The 21,815-nt window shown below is 41.8% G+C and overlaps 2 protein-coding genes across 4 annotated transcripts; both read left to right on the top strand.

The window, feature by feature from the left end:
* Positions 1–577: 577 nt before the first annotated feature.
* LOC127775554 (transcription initiation factor TFIID subunit 1) lies at positions 578–15,799 on the top strand. 3 transcript variants are annotated; one of them, XM_052301812.1, is made up of 21 exons: positions 578–1,061; positions 2,232–2,344; positions 3,305–3,367; positions 3,453–3,495; positions 3,660–3,911; positions 4,031–4,140; positions 4,568–4,733; positions 5,304–6,309; positions 7,043–7,245; positions 7,428–7,665; positions 7,933–8,269; positions 9,254–9,460; positions 9,586–9,678; positions 9,980–10,186; positions 11,086–11,289; positions 11,726–12,209; positions 12,301–12,476; positions 12,579–12,698; positions 13,269–13,322; positions 13,412–14,362; positions 14,854–15,799. In XM_052301812.1, exons 1-21 carry the CDS (start codon positions 1,010–1,012, stop codon positions 15,202–15,204), a joined length of 5,430 nt encoding a protein of 1,809 aa, XP_052157772.1. In that variant the 5' UTR covers positions 578–1,009; the 3' UTR covers positions 15,205–15,799. The 3 variants fall into 3 exon arrangements, with proteins under 3 accessions (XP_052157772.1, XP_052157773.1, XP_052157770.1); XM_052301813.1 differs by having other exon boundaries at positions 4,565–4,733; positions 13,275–13,322; XM_052301810.1 differs by having other exon boundaries at positions 4,565–4,733.
* Positions 15,800–16,427: 628 nt separating this feature from the next.
* Positions 16,428–19,964, top strand: LOC127777497 (uncharacterized). Its single transcript, XM_052304098.1, has 8 exons — positions 16,428–16,626; positions 16,717–16,847; positions 16,978–17,171; positions 17,528–17,812; positions 17,913–17,971; positions 18,076–18,112; positions 18,203–18,274; positions 18,984–19,964. Exons 1-8 carry the CDS (start codon positions 16,539–16,541, stop codon positions 19,759–19,761), a joined length of 1,644 nt encoding a protein of 547 aa, XP_052160058.1. The 5' UTR covers positions 16,428–16,538; the 3' UTR covers positions 19,762–19,964.
* The last annotated feature ends 1,851 nt before the right edge of the window (positions 19,965–21,815 follow it).

The raw sequence follows: 21,815 nt of genomic DNA, 5'->3' as shown, positions 1-21,815 counted from the left end.
AACGAAAAGTTGTGCTTAAAGTACTGTGGATAATAAAGTAAGTCACAAATAAAATAAATAATAATTTCAAAAATTTTTGAATAAAACGAATGGTCAAACGTTACAAGCAAAAAAAAACTTAAAATCCCTTATATTATGGGACGGAGGGAGTAACTATTAGCCATGTTTAGATTTGGTGTTTAACTATTAGTCACTCATATGTAAATAACAGCTCTCATGTGTCTTTGACATAGGGGTCTAGTGACAAGTGACAGATAGTTAATTATCACAAAGTGGTAAATATTTAAATCTCTCCCAGAAAAGGGCTGGAGAGAGGTGATCCGTCCGCCCATGGGCTGTTATAAAAAGAGTGACGGCCCATCTAGTGGGAAGATTGGGCCCACCAATCTAACGTCGGTTCCCACCGCGTAAACGGCCCAGATCTCGCGCCAGCCCGGCCCGCCTGCGCCCGCACCCCCCACCCGCGCCGCCCCCGATCCGCACCCCGCATTCGGCAACCGAGCCCTCTCCTCTCACCGATACCTCCGCCGCTCTCGCGATCCCCCTCCCCCCCCCCCACCCTTCCTCCCCGCCCCTCCGCCGCCACCCTCCTCGCCGCCGCCGCCGCCTTCGTGCAGGACCCCGGCGCCGCCGTCGACGCGGACGACGCTGTCCCCGCCGCCATCGCGCTTTGAGATTCGTGCGACTGACGTTGGAGGCCCATACGTGGCGCGGATCGAGGGGAATCGCCCCCCCCCCCCCCCCCCCGGGTCCCTGGCTGGACTCCACCTCTCCGCGACGCGCTCCTCTCCTGGCGAATTTTTTGTTTATTTATATTTGGGAGTAATTCGCTGCGCTCAGCTCCGGTCCAGCGCCCGGCGAATTCCACCGGAAGCGTCGCTAGGGTTTCGGTGGCCTGCGCGCCCGGCGGTGGGGGGGTCTGGCGGTCTAGGGTTTGCGGCCGCGGCTTGCGCCGTCGCGGCGCGGAGGCGTCATCGTCGTTGTTGTTGGTGGGGCGGTGGCGGAAGCCATGGGCGACGGCGAGCGCCGCGAGGACGAGAACCCGACCACCAGTGCCGCAGGTGAGCTCGATTCCACGGAGCTTGTTGCCTTTTGGTTTGGTTTCTGTGGTCCCGCGACGCGAGCTTCGATCCCCGGGTGGGACTGTCTAGGATTGTGAATTGCTGCGACGAGGAGGCAGGGTTTTGATGCGATTCGGTCCGCGCGCTTGTGTACTTTTATGTTTTTTCTGTGGCCAGGCTTACACATTACGCTGTAAATTCGGTGCCTGGTAATGAAGGTTGGATTTGATGAGCTGCAGATATGCTGTCTGGTGTCCTATATATATATGATTAGATAATCATTTTTTTTGAAAGTTTAGGAGGGGTTTGGACAAAAGCTGTTTCTTTCAGCAAGCTCCCCGTGCTGTCTTATCAATTGTCATGAACTTTCTAAGCCCTGAAGGAATACCAGCATGCTAGTATCTTTTACTATATAAATAGTTATGTATTCTTTCCGTTTTGAATTGTGACTGGATAGCCAACCAATCTGGGTAAAACGAGATGCCCAAGATCATGCAACTATTGCCACAACTGATTACTATATATATATATATATATATATTCATTTTAGAGAGCAGAATTCCATGTCCAGTTGTACTCCAGTTTCCTCATCTAAATATGGAATTCATAATACATATAGTAATGATGAATTAAAAAAGATCCTTTAGCTGGATAAGGGCATACTTTAGCCAAGTGAATTTTCAATGCAGCATGCATGGTGCTCATTCCTGCGTCTGCTAGGGAAGTGAAGCTGTAGAATGAAACAACGGACTGTCTAAGATTCTCAATTGCCAAAAGATCACATGAACCTCTGAGAATCGTTTATGGCTGCAAAGCAACATTCTTCTGTTTATACATGTTGCATTACAAGAGTTTAGCATCATTCTGCGAGCCTTTTTTATCAGTCTTTCTAAGTTCCGAATTTGACTTTGTTGATGAGATGTCAATTCTTTAAAATCTGAATTCATAATAACACCATCTGTTTTTGTGGACAATAATTTTAGGATGTGAGTTGCAGTGTGGGGATGGACAAAATTGCTTTTAAGTTTTAATTGTTTTGTGCTTTTCTTCTACAATCTGGATTATTGATTTGCCATAATAATTGATGAGTGTTGATTAGACTTGATCAATTAGTACTGAGTTAATTGATCCAACCAGTTATGCTGTTGCTATTTTTGTTATCCTTTGCAGATGACGATGATGATGAGGATTATGATGAACCTGGTGGAGGGAATCACTTCTTGGGCTTCATGTTCGGCAATGTTGATGATTCTGGTGACTTGGATGCTGACTATCTCGACGAGGTAGTTGAACAATTTTTGAAATGGTGGAATATCCTTTTTTTGTTACATGTTTTTTTAATAAGAAAATATCATGCTGCCTCTAGCAGATATACTGCAGAATATGCATGTTAGTTAGCATTTCTGTGTGGATACCCTGTGATTTCTCCTAGATGATATAGTCCAGTAAAGAACTTGTTAGGTGGGAGGCAATTTTTTATTTGCCACTGAATGATTCACACAATTCCTTTACACTGAGATGTGGACAGAGTGTGCAAATTAAAGGATTGGGTAAATTTACAGCAGTGTAGGAGGAATATATGCAAAATAAAAAGTTTGCTCAATGTAATATTGATGTACTCCCTCCGTCCCAAATTATAAGGCCTATATTTTTTTACACGGTCTACAATGACATACTCTGACCATTAATTTATTTCATATTATGTTATCAAACAACTATAAAATAAGTATCACAATAAAGTATTTTAAAATACAAATATAATGATATAACATGCATAATACTTAGCATAGATATTGCTAGTGTAATTATTAGTCAAAATTTATTGAGTTTGATTTTCCTTGATACAAGGACGCCCTATAATTTGGGACGTAGGGATTATTGTTTTGGCAGTATGGATGTAGTCCTTTCATCTCACCACTCACCATCATAAGTTAATTTCTTGGCACTACAGCAGCATGGACCTACCTCTAATGGCGGTCCATTCACTACATTTTATTTAACACGAGTCCTTTATTTTTTTCCCTGAACATTTAACTTTTATATATTTTTCTAATTAGAGTTACCAATTTCTTGATAGGATCCAACATAAGCACTGAGCATCTTATACCCCACAAACTAATAATGTGTCAGTATTGATTTTGTTACCACACGTCCACACCATTGGATAGAGTTAGTATTGTATACAATGAAATAAGTTATAGCCGCATTCTGTTGTATCACTTCTATTTTCCTTGATTTACCAGGATGCAAAGGAGCACCTTTTTGCACTGGCGGACAAGCTTGGCCCATCTTTGAAAGACATTGATGTATGCTATCTTATAATCATTGTTAAGTTAATTTGACTTATCTTTTCCTTGTCAAACAAGTTAATACTGTCGTTTGCTTATATAGCTGATCAAGCCTTCTGCAGCACCAACTGATCCTTCTGAGCAAGGTAAATCGCAAGTTCGTAACTCTATAATGCATATTTTTATTGTTTCTTCGCCTAACCCTGTTTATAACAATTCATTATTTTCTGCCCTTTCTGTCAGCTCCAGTTTCTGTTCTATACCAAATCATATAAAATAATTGATGCCTGATCCTTTTACTGTCCTGTAGACTATGATGCAAAAGCAGAAGATGCTGTTGATTATGAAGATATTGATGAAGAATATGATGGACCTGAAGTTGAAGCAGCTACAGAGGAGGACCATTTGCTATCCAAAAAAGATTACTTCTCTTCAAATGCAGTTTATGCTTCGGTCAATAGTAAAGTTTCAGTGTTTGATGAGGAGAACTACGATGAGGATGAAGAACCACCAAATGATAATGATTTGCCTAGTGATAATATTGTGCAAAACTGCACTTCAGGTAATAATGGAGTGCATCCCTAACTGTACTTTACCTTCATTGTTCTGGTATTAGAACTTGTTCCACTTCTTCTCTCTCCTTTCACTGACACTTCTCTCCCTTTATCTATTTAATTGTAGCTTCAGCTGAGCAACTGGATATGGCACCGTCAAATGACAACCTTGCTGTTGAAAAGATGTCTAGTTCGTTATCAGAACCAGAAGAAAGTTTTGAAAGTGAAGCTTTTCAGGTATTTTTGCTGTTTTTTCTTTTTGTAGAACTGTTTCCATCCCTCTTGAACAAAACTGGATAGCCGCATGGCATGTATAGTTGGAATTATTGTCAAACCAGAATTTAGTTCATGGTTAATTGTTTTGGAGTATCTCTCCTCCTGTCACATAAAAAAATCAGTTTAGGTTTGGGAAATGTTTGATGAGACAGGAGTTTTCTGTGGACCTTGATTACACTCATTTTGGGAAAATTATCATGGGTTCTGTAAAATATTTTTATTGCTAGAAGACATTGGAAGTGTGCTGATGGATGGGGCTGAGTTTAAATTTTCAGTCATACACCAGTCCCTTGCATTTGCAAATTACTCACACTTATTTCTATTCATAATCCTATAGTTGTTTCAAATGATCTCTTAGCCTTATCTGCCTACTTTTCTATTGAAGCAGAAAGAAATGGTTGCTGAAGAGCAACTTGAGTCTAAAACTGCAACTTCCCTCCCAGTTTTATGCATAGAGGATGGGAGTGTTATATTGAAGTTCTCTGAAATTTTTGGAGCCCAGGAGCCTGTAAGAAAAGCCAAAATGGACCGCCATAAGCGCCCAGTGAATAAAGGTATTCTTCATACTGATCATGAGATAAATAATCTACAGAAGACCCTCATGAATATCAAGGCCCATCGTAAGATGTGGCAGTCGTATCTTGTGGGTGATTTGAGGGACATCACCTAACAATCTAAAATTACTTAATTTGCCCAGTGAATAAAGGTATTCTTTGTACTGATCATGAGATAAAAAATCTACAGAAGATCCCCATGAATACCAAGGCCCATCATACGATGTGGCAGTCGTATCTTGTGGGTGATTTGAGGGACATCACCTGACAATCTAAAATTACTTAATGTTCAACCTATTTCTATTGTTTGATATGAAATTAATTTAGTTTTTACCAACCATATGGATTGTATATATCTGTCTGTATGGTCTATAATCTAGATAATTTTATGTGACATAGAGTCTCTAATTTAATGATAAGCTAGTTCTGAAACAATGGCATTTCTGACCAGTTATAGGGCTTAATAGCTTTTGTGGCCATTGCTCCTGGACAATACATTTCAGAGCTCCAGATTACTAATATATCTATAGTCTTATCATGCTTCTTTTGTTTGTTGATAATTACTTTCAGAGCTCCAGATTACAAATTTCACAGATATTGTTGAAGAAGACGAGGAGGTATTTCTACGCAGCACTATTCAAAATTTGTCAGCTTTGAAGCATATCAAGACGAACGATAATTTTGTTGAGAGTGACAGTGATGAGTCAACTTCAGATGTTGCCTTAAGACTGAAAGACTCGTGCCTTTCCGAACAACCGATGAAAGATAAAGATATTCCTACTGCTGTACAATCTCCAGTTTTCCCTGATTTTTATCCACTCGAGCATGAAAATTGGGAAAATGATATTGTTTGGGGCAATTCACCAACAACCGCAATTCAGCCTTGCTTAACAAGCTGTGCAATATCCAAAGAAAGCTTGGATGACCACAATGAAGACCAGGCCGAGGGTTATGTCTCTGGGTGTTGGGATGTACAGAATAAATTTCATAGTTCTTCAGTAATGGCAGATCCTTTTGGGCATACAGAAATACCTGATTCAACTAGTTACCATTCCCCTGAGAACAGCTATTCTCCATTAAGAAAGGAGACTGCTCAGGAGAATAACAGCTTAGATGAACCAAATAACATAACTCAACCGGTTAAAATCGACACCACACGGCATTTAAACAAGTTCTCTTTACTGAACAAGGAGTTGTTAGAAGGATCTTGGTTGGATAACATAGTTTGGGATCCCAGTGAGGATGTACCAAAGCCCAAGCTAATCTTTGACCTTAAAGATGATCACATGCTTTTTGAAATATTAGATGAAAAGAATGGGGATCACCTCCGCTCTCATGCTCGTGCCATGATTGTTACTCGGCCAATGAAAACTTCAGCAGTGGAAAATGTTGACCATAACAATCAAGCAATTGCATTGAGTGGGAGATTCAACATTTCCAACGACAAATTTTATTCTAACAGGAAAATGTCACAGCAAGCTAGATCTCATGCTAAAAAGCGTGCTACAATGGGCTTAAAGTTGGTACATTCTGTTCCTGCTCAGAAGCTCCAGACCATGAAGCCAAAGTTGAGCATGTAAGTTTTTCTTCCTCTGCATGACTCTATGAATCTTGCATTCATTTTCAGTTATTTTATTGAAGTGATAATATTGTAAATCTGAGCGTTATTCAGGTGCCTGCATAGCCAAAATATTTTTTTCACGTATTATTCTTCAATAACAGAACTGTGGTAATCTGTCTTTGATTAAACATACTTGCTTGAGAGAACAACTGCCAGTCCTGTTGTCTTGAGGAAATGTTTTCGTAGACATGGAACTGGCATCTGGCTATGTTCGTGAAGATAACCTTTTTTGCCTTGGATTTTCGGTTATTGTAATTGGCGCAGCTGTACACTGTCATGATCGATCATCAGAGAGCATAAGATACATTTTCTTGATTATAGTTGAATATATGTTCCTTTTAGGACCAATTGTTGGATACTATTGGGGAAAAAAGATTGCTTTAGAACTTCAAAGTTCAGCCAGGTTATAGTTCTGGGAACATGCATTTTTTACCAAAGAAAATGCACAAGTTTTCCAGTGGAAAGCTTTGTGTTCAATATTGATTGACTTTGTCTACATTTACTGCACTGCAGATTTCTATGCTCTGGTAGCATCAGCTATTCAAAGCTTTTTGGTCTTAATCGTATTCAACTAGTTGTATTTGGGGTTTTTAGTTGTCGTGTACTTCAACTACTGAACTTTGTTTTTGTTCTGTTCTTTGTTGACTTTAAGTCGTTAAATTTTGTCTTTTGATCAACTTTTGTGCAGCAAAGAAATCGCAAACTTCCATAGACCAAAAGCTAAGTGGTATCCACATGAAAATAAACTTACTGCTAGATTTCAAGGAGATGAGTGCAGTCATGGGCCAATGACTGCTATTGTGATGACTTTGGGAGGAAAAGGAGTCAAATTTCTGGTCAATGCAGAGGAAACTCCACTTTCTGTAAAATCAAAAGCTTCCAAAAAGCTTGGTGCGTCATGGTCCCACTGTTCATTACTTTCCTTTAATGTGAACATCCTTGCTATACTTATATTTACTTGCAGATCAGTTGCCTGCCAATACCGCTGGGCAATTTGAAGTCCCAGAAGAGATGAACAAATGATGAACGCTTCTTTTAATAGTTACTTATAATGGTATAACTGTTCTATGCAGAATTTAAACCTTCTGAGAAGATCAAATTGTTCTGTTCTGGAAAAGAGCTTCAGGATGACATCTCCTTGGCTATGCAAAATGTGCGACCAAACTCTATTCTGCATGTTGTTCGCACTGAAATACATTTATGGCCAAAAGCACAGAGATTGCCTGGTGAGAATAAGCCTCTACGTCCTCCTGGTGCATTCAGGAAAAAATCTGACTTGTCTGTTAAGGATGGACATGTATTTTTGATGGAGTAAGTACTTTTACTTTTTCTCATATCATGGGAGTATAATAGTTATCGTAAACTTATCCACATGCAAATTCTAAATGTTGCAGTTTTCTTTAAAAAGCACTGCTAGTTTAGCCAAGTAGTGAATACTGTGTTTCTTTGTTAGCACGTGCAACTTTGCTATTGATTATATGAAGTTGGTTTATAATCTACTTTTAATTATTTGGATAATTTATTTCTTTTGTTCATTAGTGGTACCACATGCATTATTATTTATTCCTTCCAATGCAGATACTGTGAGGAGAGGCCTTTGCTTCTTGCAAATGCAGGAATGGCTGCACGACTGTGCACGTATTACCAGAAGACTTCACCTTCTGACCAAACAGCTACATCCCTGCGAAGCAACAGTGATGGACTGGGTACAATGCTTGCTATTGATCCCGCTGACAAATCTCCTTTTCTGGGGAACATTCGTTCTGGCTCCCACCAATCATGTCTTGAGACAAATATGTACAGAGCACCTGTATTTCCTCATAAGGTTGCGACGACAGATTATCTTTTAGTTCGTTCACCCAAAGGGATGCTTTCTCTTCGTCGCATTGACAAGTTGTATGCTGTTGGCCAACAGGTAAGGTCTGATGGTGAAGCATTGCAATCTATATATGTACTTGCAATGTTACTTTTTTCTTAACCAGTGTTTGCCCTAAGATATTCTATGGAAAATCTTTCAAGATGCATTTGCTGGAAGCGCTGTTATTCTTAAATATTTGTTGTATTACCTTGAATTTAATGTAGGTGAAAAAGTCAGTCTCCTGGATTTATCACAGATTGACTAGAAGGGCAACTAATTTCAAAGTACTTTAGTGGGGTAATTATGTTCATTTATTGGGTTGGACATGTAAAATGCTGGAAACTTTCTCCACCATTAGTTTTATTTTATTTTAGTTTATTCATTTAATTTTTTGGTGAATTGCATTTGTGCAAAGAGAGGACTGTAGTTTATGTAGGTATTGAAGAGAGGAGCCTGTTTGTACTTCCTTTTGGAAAATAGCTGTGCAGATTATGTTATGTTGGTAGGAACATGTGCTGATAAATATTATTTTTAGTTTTTGTATGGATATTCATCTTATTATTTGAAATCTTATCTAAAGTTCAGTCTTTATACTGTTGTTTTACTCTTCTTTTTTTTAATAGATTGTTTCAGTTCTTGGATTAGCATATTTTAGCTTTAGCTTCACTGTCATGTGTTGCACTTTCTGAAAATATTGCAATTCTTGCAGTGTTGCATTATCTTCATTTGTTTCTTTAATTCTTCTCTTTCTTGCTAGTTTGTACGATCTATTATTTCTATGTAACATGACTTGAAAAATCACATTTTGTTTTTTTGCAGAATATAATTTGAAAATAAGCTGTTTTCTATTGTATTTACTTTCTCAATGACTGGAATGTGAATCACAATTTTCATTGCCCCTTTATATCTGTCATAGCTATAGTATTACACTAAAAAAACATATTCGCACGTTTTCTCTTGCATGGCATCATTTCAGCATATCTGTTTGTAGTGACTTTTAACTTGTCATCCATAAAATAACAGATTTTATTCTCCTGGCAGGAACCTCATATGGAAGTATTTTCACCTGGGACAAAAAATATGCAGAATTATATTCTGAATCGGATTCTTGTGTATGTATATCGTGAGTTCCGTGCTAGGGAGAAGCCTGGTATTATTCCTCAGATTCGAGCTGATGAATTACCTATTCAGCCTCCTATAACAGAGGCTATTGTGAGGAAACGGTTAAAGCATTGCGCGGATTTAAGGGTTAAAATCTATCACTCATGTTATTATTACTCTTGTAGCTCCTTCTGTTTCTCTGGTGCTTTGACTTTCGATGTTGGGTGTTTGGTTTAACCAAAATTAATGCTGTCCTTCATTGATTTTTACAGAAAGGACCAAAGGGACATTTGTTCTATATTCAGAGACCTGATTTTCGGATTCCATCGGAGGAAGAACTGAGAAGATTATTGACACCTGAAAATGTGAGTTTCCCAAAATTACTTCCATCACTTGTATCGATAATGCCTTGTATGTTACATTTGTGACTTTTGATGCATTAATCAGTCATCACATTGCATTGGCCGTATGACAGTTGCCAGCATGTGAAATACTTGCTTCAAATTTTAATATCATGCTATACCACTGTGCAAATTGTTTGTGCATGTAGGTTATTAAATTTTGTTCATTTTTAGTTTAATAATTGTTTAATAGTCATAATGTTGCAATCTTAGACTACTGCCATGGCTTCCTACCGAGTTTATTTTGTCTTGAACCCTTCACCAGGTCTGCTGTTATGAGAGTATGCAAGCTGGCCAGTATCGTCTCAAGCACTTAGGAATTGAGAAGCTTACTCAGCCTGTGGGACTTGCATCTGCCATGAATCAGCTTCCTGATGAAGCTATTGAGCTTGCTGCTGCAGCTCATATTGAGAGGGAATTGCAAATCACTAGCTGGAATCTTACCAGCAATTTTGTTGCTTGTACAAACCAGGTACTGACCTATATTCTTTCAATGATCACATTGATCCATCATGTCTTGTTTTCTCTGTGACAATTTATATACCTAAAACCAGCTATTGTCGATGTGAACTAAAGAGTAAAAATTGATGTATTCTAGACAGACTTAGGATAACCTTCATCATCACTCTTTACTGAATTAACATTGTAGAGAAAGGGACTCAGGGTACCATCTTGTAGTACCTGTGGGATATATATTCTATCTTTGTGGAAATTAATTAAATTTGTATGTGTATTTCACATTCTCTGATTTTGACTGTGTAAGATTGATAAAGTGGTTTGACTGGTTTCTAAATTTGATGTACATCGCTCTATTTGAGTTGCATTTGGGTGCTGAGAATTGGACTGCCACTGTTGGGTGTAACACATACTGCATGGAAATCCACACAAACCATAATTTAAACATTCATTATTCTTACATATGAAAATTGTTCATGTCAGCTAGACTAGGTGGGAAAAAAAATGAGTGAGCGGAGAGAAATCAAGGGAGGGTACAAAGATTTAGATTCACCGAGGGAGTAGAGAGACCCTTGGAGTAAGGAGCACAAAGAACAGAGAGGGAGGAAGGGGATGATGGGAGATAGGTCCAGTAGGGAAAGTGAGAGGAGAGGGTTGAGAAAACAGATAAATCAGGTGATACCCTTCCTTGCCAAATTTAAATTTATTGCCTGTGCCCATGTTATTGGATAGCCTATTGTTTTGATAGAGGATACCCAGTTGCAACTCTGGCTAGGTGGGTAATGTATGTTGAACACGTGCATTTGTATCATCTCTTTTGTATATAGAACTTAAATGCACAGGCATATGGTTCCTTGTGTGTTGATTATGTTTTTCCTTGACTTGCTCAAATCTAATGCCATCGGGTGTATGCAGGACAAGGAAAATATAGAGAGATTAGAAATTACTGGTGTTGGTGATCCATCTGGCCGTGGGCTAGGATTTAGCTATGTACGAGTAACTCCAAAAGCACCTGTATCCAATTCAACACATAAGAAGAAGTCAGCTGCTGCAAAAGGCACCACTGTGACTGGAACAGATGCTGATCTCCGCAGGTTGAGCATGGATGCAGCTCGAGAGGTACCATCAGCCCTCACAATCTTAGCAGTATGATGCACAAAAATACATTTCCTGGGGTTCCAGGCACTGAGATGCCTTAGTATCATCATGGAACATGCTTTAGTGTGAACATATAATTATCTCAGATGTTTATTTTATTAACTGGGGTATGATGAAGAATCACATGGATCCCTGTAATAACAAAATATTAATTGCCTTCATACCATGTAAAACAAACACATTTTGTCAAAATACCAACTGCCGTGAGAATTACAAGTGGGACCTACTGCGAGTCTGCACATGCCATTGACACACTCGGTCATAATTTAGATACCTGTATTTTTTTTTTCTGTTGGCATGGAAGAATATACCCCATGCTTGCATTTCAGCCATGCTGTTTTTATGTTCTTTTACACTTTATTTCACTGAGATTTGACACTGGTATTGTTGTAAATAGTTGCTACTCAAATTTGGCGTTCCAGAAGAGCAAATTGACAAGTTAACAAGGTGGCATCGGATCGCGATGGTGAGGAAGCTTTCAAGTGAACAAGCTGCATCGGGTGTTACAATGGATGAAATTCCAGTTAGTAAGTTTGCACGGGGACAAAGGATGTCTTTTCTGCAGCTTCAGCAGCAAACTAAAGAGAAATGTCAGGAAATTTGGGACAGACAAATTCAGTCACTTTCAGCTATGGACGGCAATGAAAATGGCAGTGACACAGAAGCTAACAGTGATCTTGACTCATTTGCTGGGGATCTTGAAAATTTGCTAGACGCAGAAGAATTTGATGATGAAGATGTTGGTAATACAGACATAAGAAGCGATAAAATGGATGGAATGAGAGGGCTTAAAATGAGAAGGTGTCATACTCAAGCCCAAATTAATGAGGAAATTCAAGATGATGTAGCAGAGGCTGCTCTAGTAGAAAAACTGCTTGAAGGTGATTAACTACCAATTTAGTCATATATGTTGCTTTTCAGATACTAAATTTGGTAACTAGTATTTATAATTGATTGCCTACTGTGTTGCAGAGAGTGATAGTGATATGAAGAGGAAGAAGCAGCCTGTGGAAACTACAAATTATAGCACTCCTATGTATAATCAGGGCAATAAAATGAAGCAGGGTAAGGCTGGCCAAATGATTAAATCGTCTGCATATGCCGGTGCATTAACCCCAAAAGAGAGCACACCAAGAGAAGCCAAGGAGGTACAAGAAATTCTGTCCTAAACTCTAAACCTACTCATTGTTTTTCCGTACTAGAAGAAACAATCTCTAAAATAACAGAGTGAGCCATGCCATTGCGTGCAGGTTGAAAATTTTGCTGAAGGAAGTTTACCCTCAAAACTAAGAACAAAGACAGGATTTGATGCAAATGATGATATTATTCTAGTAAAAAGGAAAAATATCCCAGGAAAGGATGGGTTCAAGGTAAGCCAGATAACTGTGATTTCTATAATAGCTTTCTTTAACTATTGGAGGTTACTGAATTTTATCTTCGTATTGAATACTGGGGGTTTACCGGAAGCTGTATTACACCTTTTTTTTTTGTTTACTTGAATTTTGCGATATACTGTAACTATTTTAAGGTTGGGTGAAATAAATATTACTTACAAATAAAAAAGGGTATAGGGTGGTCTTGCCTACTAACACCCTGAATTCGAAACCCTCTCAGAGGTTTTGTACATGTGGCATGCTGACCCAAGCTGTCGTATGATCTAGAAGTGTATAACTTAGTTTGTATACAAATGTATAAAAAGTTGACACAGTAAGTTAAATAGAATGACCAAAGTCCAAATTTGTACTCTTGTGAAAGATTATGTTGTTGCACAGTTTATTTTTTGCTACCATGCCTGCAAAGGATTATTAAATGTTAACGCTGCTGTTGAGGAATTTATGGTTCATATGTTGAATTTCTCAACTTCTTTTAATAGGAGTAGCTTTAATATAATGCTGATTCTATCTTGCTACTGTGATTCTTATTTGGCATCTTATTTTAAGGAAAAGAGACAGGGTGCAAGGGGAGACACTCTTGTATGTGGAGCTTGTGGTCAGGTACAGATAGTAGAATGTGTTCTTGCATAAATTGTTACAAGTACATGGTTATGTTTCCTGACTTTGTATGCCACTCTTTTTTTTTATAGCTCGGGCACATGCGGACCAACAAACTGTGCCCCAAGTACGGGGAGGACCCTGAAACATCCGAAATGGATGTCAATTCCATCAGGTCTCATCCTCCTGATATTGTGAGTAATGCTCTAAAAACATCAAACAAGAGGTTGGTAGCAAAAGTTTCGTCTGAAGCTTTTGAAACTGAAGGACCTGAAAGTATTGAAAAGGCTAAACCTGTCCCTGTAAAATTCAAATGTGGAGCACCTGAGAAGTCATTGGATAGGAACATGTCAATCTCAGCTTCTTTGGTTTCTGATAAACGTATGATGGATGCTACAGATTCGAAATCAACTGGAAAGGTTAATAAGATTAAAATATCTAACAAGATAAAATATGATGATTATCCTCCTGATACTCCTAAGCCATCTGTTGTAATAAGGCCTCCTGCTGAAGTGGAGAAGGATCTACCTCGTAAGAAAATTATTATCAAGCAGCCCAAGGTGCTTGGAGATCAGCAAAGACCTACTGAACTTAGGAGTGGTCAGGAGCCCAGAAAGACAAGGAAAATTGTTGAATTGTCAAGCTTTGAGAAGAGAGACAGAGAGGATGATAATGGTTTTTCTGGACAACCTATTCAGATCAATTCCTCACATGATAGGGGGTGGGGTCTGGTGGGAAAAAGAAGCAAAGGAATAATGGAAAGTGGTGAATCCTGGAGAGCTTTTGAGGAGCAACGAGAGAGACAAGAACAGAGACTAATTGAAGCTAGGATATATGATGCAAGGAGAGAGGATGAGCTCCAGAAGGCAAAGAAGAAAAACAAGAAAAAGAAAAAACATGAATTTCGAGATGATGACCTACTTGATCCTAGGCCATACAAAAATGACAGAAGGGTACCTGAAAGAGGTCGAGCGGCAAAGAGACGTACCCCAGCTGATATGACAGAATACACACCACCAGCTAAGCGGCACAGAGGAGGAGAGGTACTTGTTCTCAACCCTGTTTTAATAGGATTATGCATTGTTTTAGCAATGTTGGTATGTTAGACCTTTTTGTAATTCCGCCACCAGAGATACCTGTTTCTGCAACTTATTGTTTGTAGAAATTGAGAAAGGGCAAAATAATTGTATGATAGCCTTTCAACCAGCGTCGTGCTTGGTTTTGTTATTCACCTTTAGAGAGTTGGGACTAGTTTTTCTCAACTAAACTGTCCCATTGTGTTGTGCGTTCTCAACAAAATAGTTTGTTTTGATCAATATTCAGTTTGATCATCCCCGTCAACATCATCATCTTTATTAATTCTCTTTTGGCACGTTCATCTTTAGTTTTTGAACATATAGACACCTGCATTTTGCTACAAGGGATGTGATACCCATTTGTGAGATATAGGTCGGATAATGCAGATGATCCATTGTTGTTTTTTTTGCAAGACTATGAATTTAAACTTAATTTATTTGTTTGCATACTGATGCAGGTTGAGCTCTCCAACATATTGGAAAAAATAGTTGACCACTTGCGGACAATGAGCTGTTCATTCCTTTTCCGTAAACCGGTGACGAAGAAAGAGGCTCCTGATTACTTTGACATAATTGAGCGTCCAATGGATCTTGGTACTATAAGGGACAAGGTGCGAAAGATGGAGTATAAAAATAGGGAGGATTTTAGGCATGATGTGGCTCAGATAGCACTGAATGCACATACATACAATCTTAACCGCCATCCCCACATCCCTCCGCTTGCTGATGAGCTCTTGGAGTTGTGTGATTATCTTCTTGAGGAAAGCGCGGATGTGCTAGATGATGCGGAATACGCGATCGAGGACTAGTGCACACTAACCAGATATGGCATTTAGATCTTGCTATATTCTAACTTAGATGCTGTAATGCTGACCTGTAGGAGGGGGGAAGAGCACCTGTAGAATTTTTCATTTTAGGCTCTGGCTATGGTATACCTGGGATCCCCAATTCCAACTATTTTGCCTCTTGTTGGTATTGGGAGTTGGGAGTTGGAATGTACACAAACTCTAGGTTAGACATTGAGGGCCCACTGTAACTATTGGCCTCTTGCTGTAAAAATGTAGCGATGTAATTTTTTGTCCATATCCATGGCCTTGGGTGTCTCAAATTCTGATGTTGTAGCATTACATCCTATGTGAATGGCATCTAACCATATGAGTCAAAGGTGCAACACGTCAAAGCATGTGCTAAAGGTTGTACCCGGTCTAACCTGATTGGTGAAGGTCCCTTTAAATCCTGCATGATTAGAGGCTTACCATACAACTATGCGAAGTCAAAACCTGTAATTGTAACTGTAACGTGAGAGATGGTGTACCGGCAGTACAAGTTGTTTGAGTTGCTGCCAGATGATGATGTATTTGATGTTGCATGCTTTGAATGAGTATTCACCGCTCAAAGATATCATTGGATGGTGCAGTTCATAGTTTCATACCTTTGGTTTTTGGTTTGTGATGTTGTAGCAACAGAACAACAAGTAATCATCCATTAAACAATCAAGTCCCTTTCTCCTACTTGCTGAATGTACTGATGGCTCAAGAGGAGTTGAGTTTAGAGTATAGAATTTTTAAGATGCTGACCTGCCAAGTAAACTATACAACAATTCCCTAGCTCAGAAGCACCTGCTCCAGATGCTCTTAGCTGAATGAAAATCTTTGAAGTGTACGAGGGCTGTCTGGACCGTCCGATCATGACAACGAACGACGGCTTAGTCCAAGCCAATTTCATAATGGCCCAGATACTCAATTTTTGCATGGTCAGATCACATCTAATATAATAGTACAAAAAACAACTAAAACGTGTACTAGCATCTAGCAGTACGAACCAGCAAACTGGCATGCATTTGTCTACTCCAAAAGAGCACCGCTTAACGCGGGACGCGGCTGCTCACGACTAAACCATTTTTATAATTTTATTCTCTTGCTTTTAGTAAAAAAATAATGGCAGTAGTAGACGAAGACCTGGCAAGTCCTTGGGCTTAAATCTCACGAGCATATGACCAATTGACCATATCTATGCACGCGACAACCAAAACATTACAATTCCACGAGTCCGCGACCTGTTCTACTCACGTCACCCCGCATCCCTGATCAAACAAAGCATTTGCTCGGGAGCTTGAGCTCGAGCTCCGTAGGCCGGAGCAGCCATGGTGTCGTCGTCGTCGTCGTCGCCTCGCTGGCGAGCTCTCCTCCTGCTGTTCGTCTTCGCGTCGTCGTTCTTTGCCAGCGCTGCAGGTGAGAGGGTTCTTGAGTAGTTTTGTTTCTTTGATGAAATGGAAGGTGGAGATTGATCGATCGATCGATGGTGGCGTGCCGTGTTTGCAGCGGCGGTGTCGCGGACGAACTCGTCGTCGGCGTTCGTGCTGGCGGCGGCGCAGACGCGGCGGAAGGATCCACTCCGCGGGCTGAGGTATTACACCGGCGGCTGGAACATCAGCGACAAGCACTACCTCGCCGTGAGCTCCTCATTTCCGTGATAAATTTCAGCTCGCAATGCGATCACCTTGGTGTTCTACTGTTCTTCCTGCCTGGTTCTTGATGCTGACGCCGTCGAGTTTTGCTATGCTTGTCGCCGCGCGCGCGCAGTCGGTCGGGTTCAGCGCGGCGCCGGTGTTCGTTGTCGCGGCCGTCTGGTTCGCCTCCCTCGCGCTCGCCGCGTTCGTCGCCTGCTGCTGCTGCTCTGGCGCCGGCGGCGGCAACGGCAACGGCGGTTACTCCTACTCCCGCGCCATCTTCGCCGTCTCCCTCGCGCTCCTCCTCGTCTTCACCGCCGTCGCCATGTAAAACCATTTCTCCTCTCCAAGCCATTTCATATTACAAAGTACAAAACTGTTCAGATTTTTTTCTAGTATAAGTTTGATCAAATTTATAAAAAAAGTTTAGCAACATCTGCTTCATTAAAACTAGCATTAAATATATTTGTTTTGCATTAGAAATGATACTATATCTCTTTATAAATTTAGTCAAATTTAAATATATTTTGATAATATATTTGTTTGTGGAAATGCTACTATATCTTTTTATAAATTTAGTTAAATTTAAATAAGTTTGATAAATAAAATCAAAACGACTTATAATACGAAACGAACGGAGTAATTTCTAATTTTGGACGCCGCCGCCGTCGCCGTGGGTGCAGAATCGGGTGCATCGTGCTGTACGACGGGCAGGGGAAGTTCCACGGGAGCACGACGGCGACGCTGCGGTTCGTCGTCAACCAGTCGGACGGCGCGGTGGCGAGCCTGCGCGGCTTCACCGGCTTCATCGAGGCGGCGAAGGCGGCCGCCGTGGAGAAGACCACCCTCCCCGCCGACCTCCAGGGGAAGGTCGACGACGTCGTGCGCCGGGTGGACGCCTCCGCCGACGACCTCACCGCGCGCACCACCACCAACTCCCGCAAGATCCGCACCGCGCTGGAGACCATGTATGTGTGAGATTTTCTTGGTGGACGCCATGAACTCGTCACTTCCATCATCAAGAAGATCTCGTTTGACATTCTGTTTGCCTTCTTCTCGTGATCGCAGAAGGACAATCCTCATCGTTGTTGCCGCCGTGATGCTGGCCTTGGCGTTTCTTGGGCTTGGTGAGCATAAAGATTTCTTTGCTGGTTTTGGTGAATTTTGTCAAATTCGTTTGTTTCTGTATTCGAGTGAATAATTGACAAATTCTTGTTCGATTTTGGTGCAGTGTTCTCCCTGTGCGGGCTGAAATCACTAGTATACACGTAAGTACAACATCACAGAACGTACATAGACTTGTATATAGTACAAAATTCTTTTTTACTGCAAGTTTATAACCTTCAGTTCTTCTGCAGCCTGGTGATTTTTGGATGGATTCTAGTTACTGCAACATTCATACTGTCCGGCACTTTTCTTCTCTTGCACAAGTAAGTTGTTCTCCCTTGTTACTGTCTTGTTAAATATATTGCTTGATTAAATATAATTTGAAAAAAAGGGTGAGATTTTGATATTCTAAAATGGATTGAGTAAATTTAATCGGCCAAAAAAAAAACAAATTTACCAAAGTGGAATATTCTGCTTCTGAAAAGTTAAAAAAATTTTGTATGAACCAGACGTACTGGAATACTTTGCATCTCAGTCTTTAGATTGACTAGTTGCATGCCTGTATGTTATAATGGGTCAACCCCATATAATTAGGGGTAGATTAGGAGTCGGTCTGTCGGTATGTTAATAGGCTACGTCTATATAATTAGAGATAAATGATACTCTTTCGGTCCTAAAATATAGCAACTTTTAGTTTTTAGAATTCGTTTCAAAATATAACAGCTTCTTCATCAACATTCTCTTCTCAACTAATCACAATACTCCACCATTCAATTTTTCCACATACCTTCATTTCTCCTCTGATTACAACACTTCTCCATTTAGTTCTATCAACTTTCTTAATAACTACGTCTAACTTTTAAAATATTTATATTCTGAAACGTAGGGAGTATTACTTTTCACGGACGCACTGAACACGTTAGGACGGTGGGATGAGAGGAGAACGACTATATTTTAAGATAGCAGATATCAGTTAAATCTGAATCATTAAGACACTAACACGAGCTCTGCTCTGCTTCGTCGTGCTCGCAGCGCGGTGGGCGACACGTGCGTGGCCATGGACGAGTGGGTGCTCCACCCGCAGGGCCACACGGCGCTCGACGACATCCTCCCCTGCGTCGACGCCGCCGCGACGTCGGACGCGCTCCGCCGGAGCAAGGAGGTCAACTACCAGATCGTCTCCGTGCTCAACAACCTCCTCGCCACCGTCGCCAACGCCAACGTCCCCGCGTCGTCGCCGCCGTCGCCGCCGGCCAGCTACCGCCAGTCCGGGCCCCCCGTGCCGCTCCTCTGCAACCCCTACAACGGCGACCTCTCCGACCGCGCCTGCGCCGCCGGCGAGGTCGCCGCCGCCGACGCGCCGCGGGCGTGGCGGGGCTACGTGTGCCGCGCCACGGGGGCGGCGCCGTCGTCGGAGGTGTGCGCCACCACCGGCCGCCTCACGCCGACGATGTACGACCAGATGGTCGCCGCCGCCAACGCCAGCGCCGGGCTGACCCAGTACGGCCCCGTCCTCGCCGACCTCGCCGACTGCTCGTACGTGCGCCGCGCGTTCCAGGCGGTGACGGCGGCGCACTGCCCGGGGCTGCGGCGGCACAGCGGCAGGATGTACCAGGCGCTGCTCGCCGTGTCCGTCGCCGTGGCGGCCGCCGTGGCCGCGTGGGTGGCGCACTCACGGGAGCGGCGGCGGCGGAGCGAGACGAGGCGGTTCCAGGTGTCGCCGTACAGGTTCCCCATCGAGGAGAAGTCGCTGCTCAAGAGCCCCCGGCGGCCGTACCGGCGAGGCGACAGCGGCAGGATGGCGAGGTAGAAGAAGACATCGCCATGGATGGATGGATGGATGGTACAGTGTCGAACACCTTGGGACGCTGCCACGCGTGTTGAGCAGTTTAGGATGTGTTTAGTGCTTCGATGATTATTATATTGTACTGATTAATGATCTCCATCGACCATACAGGTTATACATTGTACAGCTTGAAATGATTTCGTGAAAGAAGTGTGTAGTTTGAGAAAATGCAATATCGTGCTCGCCCACGTCGAGAAGCACTGCCTCTTTGGTTTCTAACATTTCGCCGATCCTATTCATTAGCCCTAGACAACAAAACACAACAGGGTATCCGATTGATCTGGCGCCCATTGCGATGATCGGAAAGCAGCACACCATGGATCACAAGTAGAATTGAATCATTAGCCCAAAACATCGCAAAAACTACGGGAATCAGCAAAAAAAAAAAGAAGAAAGAATGCAGACGTGAACTATGGATAGTGGCAAATGATCTCCACCTAAAAAATAAAAAATAAAAAATAAAGGCGTCCTCTCCTCACAGTCGTGCCGCGGAAGATTGGACCGGATCATGGCGGCGGTGGCCGCTAGAGACGGCCTCAGATCCAGGAACTGCAGGACCCGCACATCAAAACCCTATCACCGGCAGCAGGGGACACCACGTGTCGAGATCGATCGAGACAACTCGCACCCGAAAAATGGCGAAAGAGAATCAAACAGAAGCAGAGAGCTCAAAATCGAACGCACATGGCGATGGCACTTCGCCGATCGCCACCGCCGCGCGGTCCTATACGGAGAGCCCGCTCGATCGGCCGCCGGAAACCTAACCCCGCCCCCGTTCGCGCGCTCCCATGGAGATGGCGGAGGAGAAGGGGAAAGCTTCTCCAGATCGAGGACGGCGGCGGTGGAGGCGCGGAAATTTGGACTCGACTGACTTGTGGGCCTCGAGCTTTTCGGCGCTCTCGCCAAATGGCGTGGGCTCTATTGCTTTGGATCAATCTAGACGTGGGCCGTAGCTAGCAGGACTGGGCCCTTTTCGCGTCCGTGTGATCACGGGACAACGCTGGGCTCGTTGACGAGAGATGGGAAACCCGTGACATTAGGGCCTGTTTTTTAAGAGCTCCAACTCCTAAATTTTGTTTCAGGAGAGTTGGGTTTTGGAGTGAAATTGTGTAGCACGTCTATACTCTACTCTATCTCTCTAGCTTATTTTATGATAGCACTCTACCCAGTTTCGCTTAGAAAAGGTGGGAGCTAGAGCTGGAGTTGTGCTAAATAGACCCTTCCCATGTCAGACTCTTAGCAACTCCTCTCTGTCTTCAAATATAACAACATAATTTGTCCCAAAATATAACAATATAATTTGTCCCAAAATATAATAACTTCTCCGTCAACATTTTTTTCTCAACCAATTATAACACTTCACCATTCAATTTTTCACATACATCCACTTCTTAATCAATCATAATCTTTTATCATTTAACTCTAACTACTTTCTTAATGACCGTTTCGAACTTTAAAAATTCTTACATTCTTTTATCATTCTTGAACTGTTTTTTTTTTTCAGTAGCTTTCTCTTTACATAATATAATAATGATAGATATAACGATTTCTTTATCCTTTTAATTAATGGTATGCCTGAGAATGCGTAGCAACCGTAGCAGTTTATAAGAAGAAAAAAATGCATTGCTTTTTAGGGGGAAAGGAAACGAACATTCGTGGTAACGTACGCTCAACACGCATGTAAACTGGACGGCAGGATGCATCATAGCGGCAAAGGCGGCATGCAGCAGCAGCTAGGGCCCTTTGTGGATGAAAGAAATGAGAACCCCAACCCCCACCCATATCCAGGAGATGTAGCGAGCATGGATAATCTGATAATGCTAGAGGCCAGGTTAGGGACCTTAATTAGGGACGGGCCTTCCACCATAAATTAATACATGTGTCGTTCAATAGTTGACGGAAATGCAGCTGTACGTTAGGAGTATATATAACATATCCGCAACCACAGACACCATAACACTCCATATTTCTCCATCTCATGAAACAAGACCGGCTACTTGTACTAGTAACCAGGTTCC

The sequence above is a fragment of the Oryza glaberrima genome, chromosome 6 (genome assembly GCF_000147395.1).
Source record: "Oryza glaberrima chromosome 6, OglaRS2, whole genome shotgun sequence".
Classification (NCBI taxonomy): Eukaryota; Viridiplantae; Streptophyta; class Magnoliopsida; order Poales; family Poaceae; genus Oryza; species Oryza glaberrima.
This window is presented reverse-complemented; position numbering and strand designations above follow the sequence as displayed.

Bases quoted from the DNA above. Each gene is read 5' to 3' on its own strand.
- LOC127775554 (XM_052301810.1), top strand. From the start codon at position 1,010: ATGGGCGACGGCGAGCGCCGCGAGGACGAGAACCCGACCACCAGTGCC. The intron at 4,141-4,564 runs GTATTTTTGCTG...TTTCTATTGAAG, and splicing joins TTGAAAGTGAAGCTTTTCAG to CAGAAAGAAATGGTTGCTGA. The intron at 12,699-13,268 runs GTAAGCCAGATA...TCTTATTTTAAG, and splicing joins CAGGAAAGGATGGGTTCAAG to GAAAAGAGACAGGGTGCAAG.
- LOC127777497 (XM_052304098.1), top strand. From the start codon at position 16,539: ATGGTGTCGTCGTCGTCGTCGTCGCCTCGCTGGCGAGCTCTCCTCCTG. The intron at 16,848-16,977 runs GTGAGCTCCTCA...GCGCGCGCGCAG, and splicing joins GCGACAAGCACTACCTCGCC to TCGGTCGGGTTCAGCGCGGC. The intron at 18,275-18,983 runs GTAAGTTGTTCT...TCGTGCTCGCAG, and splicing joins ACTTTTCTTCTCTTGCACAA to CGCGGTGGGCGACACGTGCG.